General features: G+C 39.8%; 1 protein-coding gene across 2 annotated transcripts in view; it reads right to left on the bottom strand.

Moving 5' to 3' along the window:
* aqr (aquarius intron-binding spliceosomal factor) overlaps window positions 1-14,529 on the bottom strand; it is a 72,202-nt gene that overhangs the window by 45,630 nt on the left and 12,043 nt on the right. For both annotated transcript variants that reach the window (XM_033026966.1, XM_033026967.1), the window contains exons 7-14: window positions 14,312-14,449; window positions 12,571-12,639; window positions 11,975-12,075; window positions 10,959-11,035; window positions 7,423-7,487; window positions 6,805-6,921; window positions 3,935-4,048; window positions 2,866-2,969 (exon numbers count right to left, since the gene is read on the bottom strand). In XM_033026966.1, the coding sequence (XP_032882857.1) occupies window positions 2,866-2,969; window positions 3,935-4,048; window positions 6,805-6,921; window positions 7,423-7,487; window positions 10,959-11,035; window positions 11,975-12,075; window positions 12,571-12,639; window positions 14,312-14,449 (785 nt within the window). The remainder of the gene's footprint in view (window positions 1-2,865; window positions 2,970-3,934; window positions 4,049-6,804; window positions 6,922-7,422; window positions 7,488-10,958; window positions 11,036-11,974; window positions 12,076-12,570; window positions 12,640-14,311; window positions 14,450-14,529) is intronic.

Genomic DNA, 14,529 nt, shown 5'->3' with positions numbered 1-14,529 from the left:
AGACCTAGGTACTATGAGATGTTTCTTTCTTTAGCTATCCTGCACTTGAACTTGAAGTCTTATCTATGGCAGTAAATTACAGTACAGTGTCAGTCTCATTGAAATTAAGAAGAGATTGACATTTTATGAATTGAAGTCCATGCAGACTTAAGTAATATGAGATTTTTTTTTCTGCAGCTTCTGCCCCTCCACTCTTCAGAGCCTGTCCACACAAAAGTGTTTTGTGTGGACATTCACTGTGCTTTAATGAACACTAATTTGATAATTTGCAGACTTGCCATCCCATCTACCTGGACATGCATACATGTTTAATTTCCTCATTGATATGTCGATATTGTCTTACATAATATAAAACATGAAAAGATGTACAATACACCCTGACACATATTATCTTCTATTATTAGGAGGCAGCAGTGTATTCCGGGTTATCATGCAGAGTGCTATAGTCACTTCTGCAACATAACAACAATAAATCGAGCGATAGCTAGAAGGAAGAAAGGTAATGATAGGACTCAAACAACAAATCTTTTTACTTATGGTCATACGATGTTACTTTGAAAAATGATAAGATATATTTGAGGATGTTGATTTATTTTACTTTTCATTCCTTTTCTGTTTTCTTTTTCCTCTTTCAATTGAGTTCAAGACGCTGAAAAGCCTGAAGCAGGTGAATCACCTCAAGAGGCAGTTCCTGATGGTGAAGCAGATGAGCCGACCCCAAAGAGACTGCTTCGATCCATGACAAGTCATAGTCAACAAAGAGCAACTGTCGAGCACACTGACCGTAGGCATGTCCTATCAGCGCATTGCATCATTTGTAAAGGTTCAAAGTACACAAAAGAAATAAATTGTGGAAAAAAATGATTATATAAAGTTTTATTTTAATCCGAATCGTTTCACTGTTTATTTGGTCAAATTATTTAAACAATGAGTGAATTACTTATGATAATGGCGTGCCGGTGAATGACTGCGACAATTCACTCACCGATCCACACATACATACATACATACGCACATCCACACACACACACACATCCATCCATACGCACACTTCCATGCATGCAAACACACACATAAATGCACACATGAAACCGCGCGCACACACACATCCATTCACACGCAGACATACATGTACACATCCAAACATACATGCACACATACATCCATCCACACGTACACACACACTTACATCCACAGATACACGTTTGAAAGGCATACACAGACACACACACACAAACTAGAGATAAACAATGCACACTTTTAGGGTTCTTTCAGGTTAAAGGTAATAGCCCTCATTTGCAAAGGCACCATCCATTCACACGCAGACATACATGTACACATCCTAACATACATGCACACATACATCCATACGTACAAACACTTACATCCACAGATACACGTTTGAAAGGCATACGCAGACACACACACAAACTAGAGATAAACAATGCAACACTTTTAGGGTTCTTTTAGGTTAAAGGTAATAGCCCTCATTTGCAAAGGCACCATCGGGGGGGAGGGGTCTATAACATAAATATAAGCTCATTGTAGCTTAAAATGAATATTCATCGAGTAAACATCAGAGCATTCGATTCTTGGCCAGGATGTGACATTTACATCAGAAATAAGACAGGTCTCTTACAGGTCTGGCACTGCCCCAGTCCCACTATGGCCGTCACCCCCACTCTCCCCACTTTGGCAGTCAGCGGGGTTCAGTAAATGGGGAAACCTAGAGGATTTGTCCTGACCCTTTATTTAGGCAGGTTCATGAGCCCTTAAAACCTGGGACATCTGCAGCAGTCTCATTTAATTTCCTATTAAAGCGACTGGAACATGCCCGCCTGGCACTGCCCCCGGTCCCACGATTGCCTAAAGCAGGAGCAGGACCTCTGCGACAGTGTCATTAAAAAAACACTCACAATTATATTCATCATATTATTTTTATATAATATAATTATACTTAATTATATGTGATTACATTCATATTTACAGGTTACATATATATATATATATTGGTATAATAATATAGTTTAAATGGACTGCAACACGGAAATAGGTTGTCCATGGTGTAATACAGGCATTGGCCACTAGATGGTGCTTATTTTCCCGATCTCATTTTCTAATTAGTTTAATTAATTAATGTGCAATGTTTGGCAATGACGAGTTATGACTTCCTTCTCAATTATATTTCATCTAAATCTGTGGAAAATGTCATGTAGTTTGGTGACTTGGGTCACGAAAACTGATTTCTAGACGCATTTTTGATGCTCGGCCCACAGCCTAGCAGCGGTTACAATGAGGAACTTTGCTATCAGGTTGAGCAGTTAAGAGAGAGAGCATGGGTGCACTAAAGTAAAAGTTGTTTGTGCAAGAAAGAATGTGAGCATACTTAAAAAGGAAGATGAAATAAGGCAAGGGGTAGTTTGAATGGATCATAGTAATAGTACCTGAAAATCAAAAACCTGAAATCAAAATAGAATATACTGTAAACTCTGTGGCAGAATTTGTAGAAAACAAAACACCGGAATAAATATTTCAGGCTGAAGACCCTGGGTTAGAACTGGAAAAAGGAGAAAACATGTTGGTGCTGAGTGGGAGTGGGAGGGGGGAAAAATATGAAAAAAGACACAGCATCTCTGGAGAACATGGATAGCTGATGTTTCGGGTTGGGATCCTTCTTGAGTGGCATAATCAGTCTGAAGAAGACTCCTGACCTAAAACATCAAAGTGGCTGATCTAACTGTAGAAACAAGGAACTGCAGATGCTGGTTTGCACAAAAGTGCTGGAGTAGCTCAGCCGGTCAGCAAGCATATGTGAACATAGATAGGTGATATTCCAGACACTTGAAGGATTTAAAAATCACTTACCTAAGTGATCCAAAATGCTTCACCAGTGATTCCCGAGTATCAACTGCTGCCACATTAGACAAAGCAAAATCATGCAGTTCTGGAAAGTGAGCAAATGCTGCCCTCTGAAATGTAAATCATTATATTCCTTCAGACCTAATCCGAATATCTACTGAATTTCTCATATTCCAATGATCATGTAGCAATAAAAACGACAAATTCTTCACACAGAGTTTTAAGCTTTTTACATGTGTTATATACAGGCTTCATTTCAAATGCCGTTCGGGGCTAATCTGAACATGTTGACATTTCAGTGTGGAGAAAATATCCAACACTCAATTGAAGACAAGCACTTTTTGAAATTATCCAGAAATATGTAACTCTTAGCTTCAGTTAATTTCCAGATAATTTCAAAAAATGCTCATCTTCAATGACACAGCGAAAGTTAATAACTATCAAAAATTAACTTTAAATTCAACATCAAGTGCCAACATTTAATACATATAAAATAAAACTGCCTGAAAAATCAAATGTACACCACACAGAAGGCACACTATAAATTTAAAATATTAGCTATCAAAAACAAAAATAAATCGTTTTTTTTAACGTGTTTATGCGACCGTATTGAGGCTGGCACATCACTGATTTGGTCCTGAGAGTTCTTGTCCAAGTAGAGTCACTCATTCCTCCATAACCAAAAGGCTATCCCCCAAGTTTCCCTCCTCTGTAAATCACTCCCCCCCCCCCCCCCCCCCCCCCCGCCCATGGGCAGGAGAATTGAGGCATGATAAGTTTGTGTGAGAGAACAGGATTCAGGGGAAAATGTGGAGGAAATGGAACTGCTCCGAGAGCCAGCACAGCAATGGCCTCCCTCTGTTTCATGTAAAAATACGAGAAATATGAAGAAATAATTCATGTATTTTTCTTGCCAGCAAATTTGAAAACCTGATATGCAGTCTATTTTATTCTCTGCATAAAAGCATCAATTGATGTTAGCATCTTACCATTCACTTTGCGCATTGGAAAAAGGAGTGAAAACGTTACCTTCTGAAACGAAGACCTCACAAAAAAAAACGTTGCTGCTTCTTACCTGAAGCGAAGTTATGCGATCATAATGTATCGTAGTCATCTCATTCTCAGTAAGAGCGTTTCCCGTCTGATCGTTTATTTCAAAGCCAGTATAGAACTTCAACATATCTAATAACTGCAAACAAGCAAATTAATTCTTGTTAAGTCAAAGTTCTGACAACTCCCAAAAAGCTCAAATGCAATGGAGATAAAATGCAAAGCAAAATATATGTTAAAATTTAAATTAGATCTCAAAGCAGAGGTCAAATCTATGAAGACCGCCAATGCAGGGTGATTTGAACAAAATCAACACATTAGAAATCTCTTGTGTGTAGACATCTGGAATTTATGCTTTGAATATTTTGTAAAATTGGCAGCAAATACATAAATAGAATAACAATTCTGCAAGTTACTGTCAGTTGTATCCTGCTCTGCAATTTGGGTTTTTCAGAAGTATTTAATTCACTTCAATTTTTAATGTCAACTTCAATGATTTCAGTTGTTAAAAAATGGTGAGCTTAATTTCATGACACGCGACTCGAGATTTTAATGTACCAAGTCATAAATCTTTATAAACGAATGTCCAGGCCGAAGGAAGCTAAGTTTACAATCCTGAAATTTCATTTCCTCAGAAACGTTCTAAAAAATATATGAAAATGAATGTAGAAACAAGGAACTGCAATGCTGGTTTACCAAGAAAAGACACTAAGTGCTGGAGTAATTCAGCAAGTAAGACAGCATCCCTGGCAAACTTGGATAGGTGACATTTCTGGTCAGAACCTTTCTTCAGATTGGAAAGAGGAAAGTCAGGTGGGGGATGGTAAAAATACAACAGGGGTGTGGGACTGGAGTCAGAGAGGTGGAGGGAGGCTCGCATTATAAAGAGGGTCAGGGACAAAAATGAATGCTTTAAGTTTGTCTCCAATAATTACATTTATCCCTTAATTCTTAGCTTGTTTTCAGTATAATGATCTGTGATTCCCTTCTTATTATCTAGTCTGCTGTGTAAATTCTTTATTGTGAATAGCTGATCACCCTGACTATCTTGTTGCTGATTGTCTCACGTCCAGTATTGAGGGGTTCCTTCACTACTCTGGTGAATTGTCTGCCCAGGTTCATATTGATCGTCAACACATGGCAATTCTCCACTGCAGGCCATCTTACACTTCCCTGATGAACCCCTCATTGGGTCAAGGCAGCAACAACTGCCGCAGATTTGATAGCTCCATGCACTTAAAGCTAATAGTTATTTAAAATCCCTGCCTCTGTGCATTATCATTTTTGTGGCTTTAAGCTTTTTTTTAACAATGTTAAATTTGTTGAGAGCCGAGGGATAGAAACTCACCAGCTGCCAAAATCACACTGTCAACACTTGCGCTGAAAGAGGCCCTAAGCTGCCCTAGATTTTATCATTGCAACAGATAGGAGGCCAAGTCATTGGGTATTTTTAAAGGGGGGATTGATAGGTTTTTGATTCGTATGGGTTAGTAAGGTTACGGGGAGAAGGCAGGAGAACGGGGTTGAGAAAGAAATATAGATCAGCCACGATCGAATGGCAGAGTAAACTATATGAGCTGAATGGTCTTATTCTGCTCCTATATATTATGGTCCTTATGGCCTGACATGTCCTCTGGCTAATTCAGTCAAATGTGGGGATAAGTTAAAATTTTAAAGAGTGCAGAAAGACATGAGGGACAGAGGTAGAAAACACCAGCAGACATACCTAGAAGAGATACTAACTGAAAACTACAAATAGAATCACATGAATGCTGTACAGCATCAACTCTATCCAACGACCAATAGATCAGATTCAACATTTGCTGTTATCCCACATCTAGTTGTGAATGGAGGATTTTTTTTTGTATTTATATTTTATTTATATATATCTCATATTACAAGTGTCATCAATTAAGTGATTTCAAAGATGCATAACAAAACATAAAGTGCTGGTGTAACTCAGCAGGTCAGGCAGCATCTGTGGAGGGCATGGAAAAGTGACATTTCGGGTTGGGACCCTTCTTCAGGTTGAACTTTGTGTTTTGCTCACGATTCCAGCATCTGCACTTCCATGTGTCTTCAACGTTACATATATTTGACGATGAGTGTCCCAAGTTGCAATTTCAAAGGGCATTTAAGAATTAACCACACTGGTATAATTACATACAGACCTGTTAAAGATGGCAAACTCAGCTCTGAATCAGATGGGCACATTGACAGTCCTGTGCTTCTGTGGTCATCATTACTATGCGTGGCAATGCCAATGAGTAATTGGTTTTGTAGAAAAAATGTTACCTACTGTCATAACATAATCCCACAACCTCTCTTACTGTAGCACTACCAACTAAAGTGTGACTTCCTTAGTTTTATTTTAGAGATGCAGCCTGGAAACAGGCCCCTGGGCATTCCAAGTTCACGCCGACCATTGATCACCCGCACATACCAGTTTTATATCATTCCACTTTCTCATCCACTTCCTGCACTCTAGGGAAACTTTACAGAGGCCAATTAATCTACAAACCCACACGTCTTTGGGATGTGGGAAGAAACCGGGGCACGGGTTTGCAGGTACTATCCTAACATTTAGTAGGTGCTATCATAACATTTAAGAGGCATTTGGGCATGTACATGGATAGGATAGGTTTAGAGGGTTATGGGCCCAGTGCGAGTAGGTGGGACAAGTGTAGATGGGACATGTTGGTCAGTGTGGGCAAGTTGGGCTGAAGAGCCTGTTTCCACGCTGTATAACTCTATGACTCGGGAAACCCAAGTACACACAAGGAGAATGTTTACTTTACTGCCAGGATGTCAAGAGGCTTGCTGGGAAATTATCACCATACAGTCCTCTCCCATCACAAGTGACAGTGATCATTTTTGCTTGTTGTGATGTCTCACCTGACTGAAGAGTCGTCCTTCCTTTTCCTTCTCGACAAGATTCGATAGATAACAGTGGGTGACTAAATGGGAATCATCCAAAACTGTACTGAACCAACGTCGTGTTGGGAGGAGAGCCTTTTAAAATAAAATTTAAAATGTTACAAATTAGACGCACCTTACATCAATTAATCACCTTTCCTATTTTGAAATTCCAAATTGAAAAATCCATTTCTAAGCAGAGTTAACCTAATATTCAGATCAATGGCACCTTTATTTTTTAGATGTTTTTGGTCATGAAAGTAGAAATTGCTGGCAAAGCCAACACTTATTGTGCATCCCCAATTGGTACTGAACTAAGGAGGCAGATAAAAGTCACGTGATGGCCAGACTGGGTAACGTTTGTAGAGTACCTTGCCGGAGGACATTATTACAGAGACTATTTTCTGTAAATGTAGTTAATTTTGTTTTAGAGCGGAGATTGATAAGTTCTTGATTAGTAAGGGCGTCAAAGGTTATGGATAGAAGGTGGGAGAATGGAGTTCAGATGGAAGTATATCACACTGCCAGTTCAGCAACTTTTGACCAAGTAAATTAGAATTTATATGTACATCCATTATGCAAACAGAATTGACTTACCTCCAAATCTATCATAAGTTCAACAAATCTCTCACAATAATGAACCACATCCATGCTGACTGACCCTAAGTACAAGTAAAAAACATACAAATGTAATAAGGCAAAATATTGATCGGCATCAATCACTTCATAGAACAGGAACAGGATTTTCGACTCACAATGTTCGTGCTGAACATAATGCTAAAGTAAACTAATCTACTCTGCCAACTTGTGATCCATGTCCATACATTCTCTGCACATTCATTAATTTAACTAAAAGCATCTTAAATGCCGCTAGTGTATCTGCTTCCACCATCACCCTCGGCAACACATTCAGGCACCCAGCACTCTGTTACAAATTTGCTCTGCACATCACCTTCCAACTTTCTTTCACTGACTGTAAAGCTATGCCCTCTAGTCTTTACATTTCCAGCTAGGAAAAAAGGTTCTGACTGTCTACCCCATCCATGCCTCTCATTATTTTGTTCAAGAAGGAACTGCAGATGCTGGAAGATCGAAGGTACACAAAAATGCTGGAGAAACTCAGCGGGTGCAGCAGCATCTATGGAGCGAAGGAAATATGCGACGTTTCGGGCCGAAACCCTTCTTCAGACTGATGGGGGGTGGGGGGGGGGGGAGAAGGAAGGAAAAAGGGAGCAGGAGGAGCCCGAGGGCGGGGGGATGGGAGGAGACAGCTCGAGGGTTAAGGAAGGGGAGGAGACAGCAAGGGCTAGCAAAACTGGGAGAATTCAACGTTCATGCCATCCGGACGCAAGCAACCCAGGCGAAATATGAGGTGCTGTTCCGCCTGGGTTGCTTGCGTCCGGATGGCATGAACGTTGAATTCTCCCAGTTTTGCTAGCTCTTGCTGTCTCTCCCCTTCCTTAACCCTCGAGCTGTCTCCTCCCATCCCCCCGCCCTCGGGCTCCTCCTCCTCCCTTCTCCTCCTTCCTTCTCCCCCCCACCCCCCATCAGTCTGAAGAAGGGTTTCTGCCCGAAACGTCGCCTATTTCCTTCGCTCCATAGATGCTGCTGCACCCGCTGAGTTTCTCCAGCATTTTTGTGTACCCTCTCATTATTTTATTAACTTCTATCAGGTCTCCTCTCAACCTCCAGCGTTCCAGTGAAAACTATTTAAGTATGTCCAACCTCTTCTTATACAGTGCCCTCCATAATGTTTGGGACAAAGACCCATCATTTATTTATTTGCCTCTGTACTCCACAATTTGAGATTTGTAATAGAAAAAAATCATAAGTGGTTAAAGTGCACATTATGAGATTTTAATAAAGGCCATTTTTATACATTTTGGTTTCACCATGTAGAAATCACAGCAGTGTTTATATATAGCCCCTCCATTTCAGGGCACCATAATGTTTGGGACACAGCAATGTCATGTAAATGAAAGTAGTCATGTTTAGTATTTTGTTGCATATCCTTTGCATGCAATGACTGCTTGAAATCTGCGATTCCTGGACATCACCAGTTGCTGGGTGTCTTCTCTGGTGATGCTCTGCCAGGCCTGTATTGCAGCCATCTTTAGCTTATGTTTGTTTTGGTGGCTAGTCCCCTTCAGTTTCTCTTCAGCATATAAAACACATGCTCAATTGGGTTCTGATTGGGCGATTGAGTTGGCCACTCAAGAATTGACCATTTTTTAGCTTTGAAAAACTCCTTTGTTGCTTTAGCAGTATGTTTGGGATCAGTGTCTTGCTGTAGAATGAACTGTCGGCCAATGAGTTTTGAGGCTTTTGTTTGAACTTGAGCAGATAGGATGTGTCTATACACTTCAGAATTCATTATGCTACTACCATCAGTAGTTGTATCATCAATGAAGATAAGTAAGCCAGTACCTTCAGCAGCCATATATGCCCAGGCCATAACACCCCCACCACTGTTTCACAGATGAGGTGGTATGCTTTGGATCTTGGGCAGTTCCTTCTCTCCTCCATACTTTGCTCTTGCCATCACTCTGAGATGAGTTCGGTTATGCTGCAGCAAAGCAAGAATTTCATTGTCCTATCAGGGACACATGGCAATAAACTCACTTGAACTTGAACTTGAGTTAATCTTCGTCCACCTTTTTCCAAAACTGTGGTTGCTCTTTTAAGTAATTCTTGGCAAACTGTAACCTGGCCATCAATTTTTGCGGCTAACCAGTGGTTTGCATCTTGCAGTGTAGCCTCTGTATTTCTGTTCATGAAGTCTTCTGCGAACAGTGGTCATTGACAAATCCACATCGGACTCCTGAAGAGTGTTTCTGATCTGTCGGACAGGTGTTTGGGGATTTTTCTTTTTTATAGTGAGAATTCTTTTGTCATCAGCTGTGGAGATCTTCCTTGGCCTGCCAGTCCCTTTGCGATTAGTAAGCACACCAGTGCTCTCTTTCTTCTTAATGATGTTCCAAACAGTTGATTTTGGTAAGCCTAAGGTTTGGCTGATGTCTCTAGCAGTTTTATTCTTGTTTCTCAGTCTCATAATGGCTTCTTTGGCTTTCATTGGCACAACGTTGATCCTCATGTTGATAAACAGCAATAAAAGTTTCCAAAGGTGATGGAAAGACTGGAGGAAAGACTAGGTGCTGAGAGCTCTCTTATACCTGCATTGAGGAGGCAATTAAACCCAGCTGAGCAATTACAAACACCTGTGAAACCATGTGTCCCAAACATTATGGTGCCCTGAAATGGGGGGGACTATGTAAAACACAGCTGTGATTTCTACATGGTGAAACCAAAATGTATAAAAATGGTCTTTAATAAAATCTGACAATGTGCACTTTAACCACATGTGTTTTTTTTCGACAAATCTCAAATTGTGGAGTACAGAGGCAAATAAATAAATGGTGGGGCTTTGTCCCAAGCATTACGGAGGGCACCGTAGCCAATACCCTCTAATCTAGGCAGCATTCTGGTAAACCTCCTCGGCACCCTCACAATAGCCTCCACATCCTTCCTGTAATAGGGCAGAACTGTTCCAGCCGATGAAAGCAGCATACCATACCATAGTTTACCACTCCATCTACTAGTGTTGCCAGAGAGACCCCATGATCCCTCTTTGTATCAATGCTTTTGGAGTCTTGTCACTAACTATACACTTTCCCCTTACAAGTGCAACGCTTCACACTGGCTAGGATTAAACCCAACCTGCCATTTTTTCTCTGCCAGATCTGAAATTGATCTTTATCCTTTAACAACCTTCCTCACTGTCTGCAAGTTCACTAATTTTGGTGTCCTCTGTAAAATTACTAACCAACCCATCTACGTTTCTGTCCACGTCATTTATATCAGAAATTGTAATGATCCCTGCAATTCCTCCCTAACACATGATCCCACCCTTGGTAGACATGCACCCTTTTGGGGTCAAGCACTTTTTCTACAAGAATCCAATTTCACCACAATTTATTGTCCGTATTAATTGTGCCCCAAATTTCACTCTTCTGACACGAGAATACAACTGCAACACGTCTTCAACAAAAAAACATTGGCATTTGTGCAAGTGGTCATTATTTTTTTCAGAAAGAATACAAACAGAGTAACAACAAAAGCTCATGAACAATTACCTGCAGGAGGAATGCATTTCAAAACGTGAAGGAATTTGCTGATCAGACAAGAGAGGAATTGTTTTTCTTGATCTGCCCTTATGGTTAAAAAACAAGGATATCAGTATACTTGTAGCACTGCAAATGCTGACTTCACAAAGCTGCATGTTCTAAAAACAAACTTTCCTGCTTTAAACATCTTGAAAGTGAGCTCAGAGAGGTAAATAGAGCCATAGAGCTGTATGAAAACAGACCCTTCACCCCGCCTTGTCCATGCCACCCAACTTGGTGTATAGGTCGAGATACAAATACAAATTCAAAATACAAATATAAATCTGAGTGCTAAATTTGCACCCGTAAGGTCCCTTTCAAGTCTCTTCCCTCTTTAAGCGTAAGCCGTCTAATTTTTGATTCCTCTACCCTGGAAAAAGATTGTGAGTGTTCACTTTATCTGTGCCTATCATGATCTTATAAACATAAGTAAGGCCATCCCTTGGTATCATATGCTCCCCAAGAAAAAATTCCCAGCCTATCTAACTTCTCCCTATAACTGAAGCTCACAAGCCCGGGCAATATTCTGGTGAATATCTTTTGCATCTTTGCCACCTTAATAATATCTTTCCTATAGCTGGGCAAGCAGGACTGCATAAGTACTCCAAGTGTGGCTTCACCAACAACACCAACAACAGCTGCATCGTGATGTTCCGACTTTTGTACTCAATACTCCGCCATTCACAGCCATGATCACAATGCATGGCTCGAAGGGCCGAATGGCCTCCTCCTACACCTATTTTCTATGTTTCTTTACAATACTCTTCACCACATTGTCCACCTGACGCAAGACTTTTATGGAACAGAATGCAACTGTACTCCCAGATCTCGCTGTTATACAGCTTTCTCCAGGGCTCTACCATTTACTGTATAAATCCTGCCCTGGTTTGACATCCCAAAGTGCAACACTTGCAGTGACTGTCAACCCAAAAAATTGAGAATTGGAAAACATAAACAACAAAATAGCCATTGATTACAGTACATACTGTTCTTTGTTTTTTTCATCCATTTTCTCTTCCTTTTTCTTGATCATATTCCAGAATTTCCTCAACTTTGGTGTCTTTTTCAGTTCATGTTCAAGGCGTGACTGGTTACAAAATAGAGAAAAAGTTAAAAGGCAGCTTAGTGTTACCCTGGTCTTAGATCCATATTTTATAAGAAACATTATTTGCAGCACAATGGCGCAGTGGTAGTGTTGCTGCCTTACAGCGCCAGAGATTCCAGTGCGATCCTGACCAAGGGTGTTGTCTATGCGGAGTTTGCATGTTCTCCCTGTGACTGCGTGGGTTTTCTCCCACATTCCAAATACATGCAGGTTTGTTGTAAATTGCCCCTAGTGTGTAGGATAGAGCTAGTGTATGGGTGGGTGATCATTGGTCGGAGCGGACTTGGTGGACTCGGGGGGCCTGCTTCCACACTGCATCGCTAAACTAAGATATCAATATCTAACCATGTTTAAAAGTGTCAAGGAGTATTTACTGAAAGATAATAAGTGAAGCTCTGTTTGATATCTCAACAAAAATGTTTGTTACCAACATGCATTAATACCTTTAAGGAAATTTTGAATGGTCACAGTACTTACCGAGACCAAACATATCCACATTGGAAGAGAAATAAGCCGCTGCACCTGCTCTCGAATTAGATCCACTTCCTGTTGGAAGATACCAAGATAATTCACAGGTTAAAATCATGCTCACAATGAAACTGACGTTGATGGAAACAATGCTGTATAGATAAGTAAGTATTAAATATGCAACATAAATATTAAGTTTCAACAAAATTATTATTCTTATTATAGAAAATATTAAGAACAGAAATAGTTTGTCCAATTTTATCAACCCAAAGTTTCTTTTAAAAATTGTTCTACAATGAGAGTTTTCCCACAAAAAGATGCTTGATATTAGAGAAAAGAATATCTTCACAAAATACTTCCTCTAAATCTTTTTATGTCATTTATCTATAGTGAAGGTGATTCTCAATTCCTATCTCTGAGGCGAAGACCTGCCGTGAAAAGTACACATCTGAAGTGAACTAACATGCTCAGCTGAGGCCCCCTTCTGGCGTAGTACAGTATCACCTAGATCCCAAAACTATATACGGAACTTTTGTTCTTACGATCTTTATAAATTCAATACACTTACAGTTTTTACAGATATTTAAAAAAATCCTTCTTACAGAATTCAAATGACAAAAAGACAAGTGAAATCCAAATTCACGCACTGGCCGCTTAAACCACAATGCACAAAGAGCAAGGTGAAAAAAAACCTTGAGTTGGGTTTTGAAGTTGGAGAACCTAGATAAAAATGTCGTTGCTCTCCCATCATTTTCATCAAGTTCTAATCAAATGGTGGGAGAGCACCTGCATTTTATCTCCAGTCTCTAACTTCAAAACCCAACTCAAATTCCAAAGGAAAACGTTGCAAAGTTGCATATTGGACAGCGTGGTAATTTAAGAGTTAATCAACTTGTGCAACTTGTAGAGCAGTTGCTCAACTACTCAACAACTTGAGCAATCATTTCTAAGATGAAAAGAACAGGTAAAATTATTAACACTCGGCCCCCACTCTGAAAAATAGTTTCTCAAGGAAATATGTGGCAGTAATGAAGCCAGTTATGTGCCGTTTGAATGCTCTGGAGTGGTCTCATTGTGCCATTAATAATTTCAGTTAAAGATTCTGTTAATCACATTTGCGTCTCCTTTTAATCCTTCACATGCTCCATTGCATTTGCTTTTCGCCAACATATAATCTCAACTGTTTTCCATTGCATCACAGATCTTCCCTTTTGTTCTTTGCTCTACTGCTTCTGCTGCATCTTAAAATTTCTTTATCTTTGATTATTTTCCAGCACCGCTAAATGATCATGACATGATGCCTGACCTGAAAACATCCACAATTCCTGTTTTCATACAAATGACTAAAGTGCAAATTTCTGGGCCAGGCCAGAAAGCATAGATATAATTATTTATTTGCTCAAAGCGAGATTACAGTTCAAACAGCCTGGTCTTCAAAAGAGATTAGAAACAGGTCAAAAAGTCTAGTTGGATGGAAGTGGCTATAAAGTACACTTCAGCTTTAGGTAAAAGGAATGTCTCGTTTTTGCTGTGCACAATATTTTTTAATATAACTTAAAAAAAAGTACAATAACCAAAATCTGCGTTCTGTTTACAAGCTCTATGAAGTAAATGAATAAAATCTCTTCCATATCAGAGTGCCCATGCTCACTTGAAAACGATGTTACTGGAACTCAAAGGAGCAAGTGTTAAGACAAAGAATAAGGAACTGATAATCTAAATCACTTCAATGTTTCATATTTAAACTTACCAAGCTGTTAAAGCAATGATCAAGAAAGACCAGTAGAACAGTTTGCTCACGTAATGTAAGATTACTTTCTTTTGCAAGAGACGCATTCAAAATACACTTGAAGAAGTAGGGAAAGTGTTCGGGCTTCTGTGTAAATGTCTAAAGTTAAAAAGTGGCAGACAATTCCTTAGTCAACATTGAAAAACGGAATGAACCACATAAACAATACCGACTGAATG

This window comes from Amblyraja radiata, chromosome 9, assembly GCF_010909765.2.
Source record: "Amblyraja radiata isolate CabotCenter1 chromosome 9, sAmbRad1.1.pri, whole genome shotgun sequence".
NCBI classification, from domain to species: domain Eukaryota; kingdom Metazoa; phylum Chordata; class Chondrichthyes; order Rajiformes; family Rajidae; genus Amblyraja; species Amblyraja radiata.
This window is presented reverse-complemented; position numbering and strand designations above follow the sequence as displayed.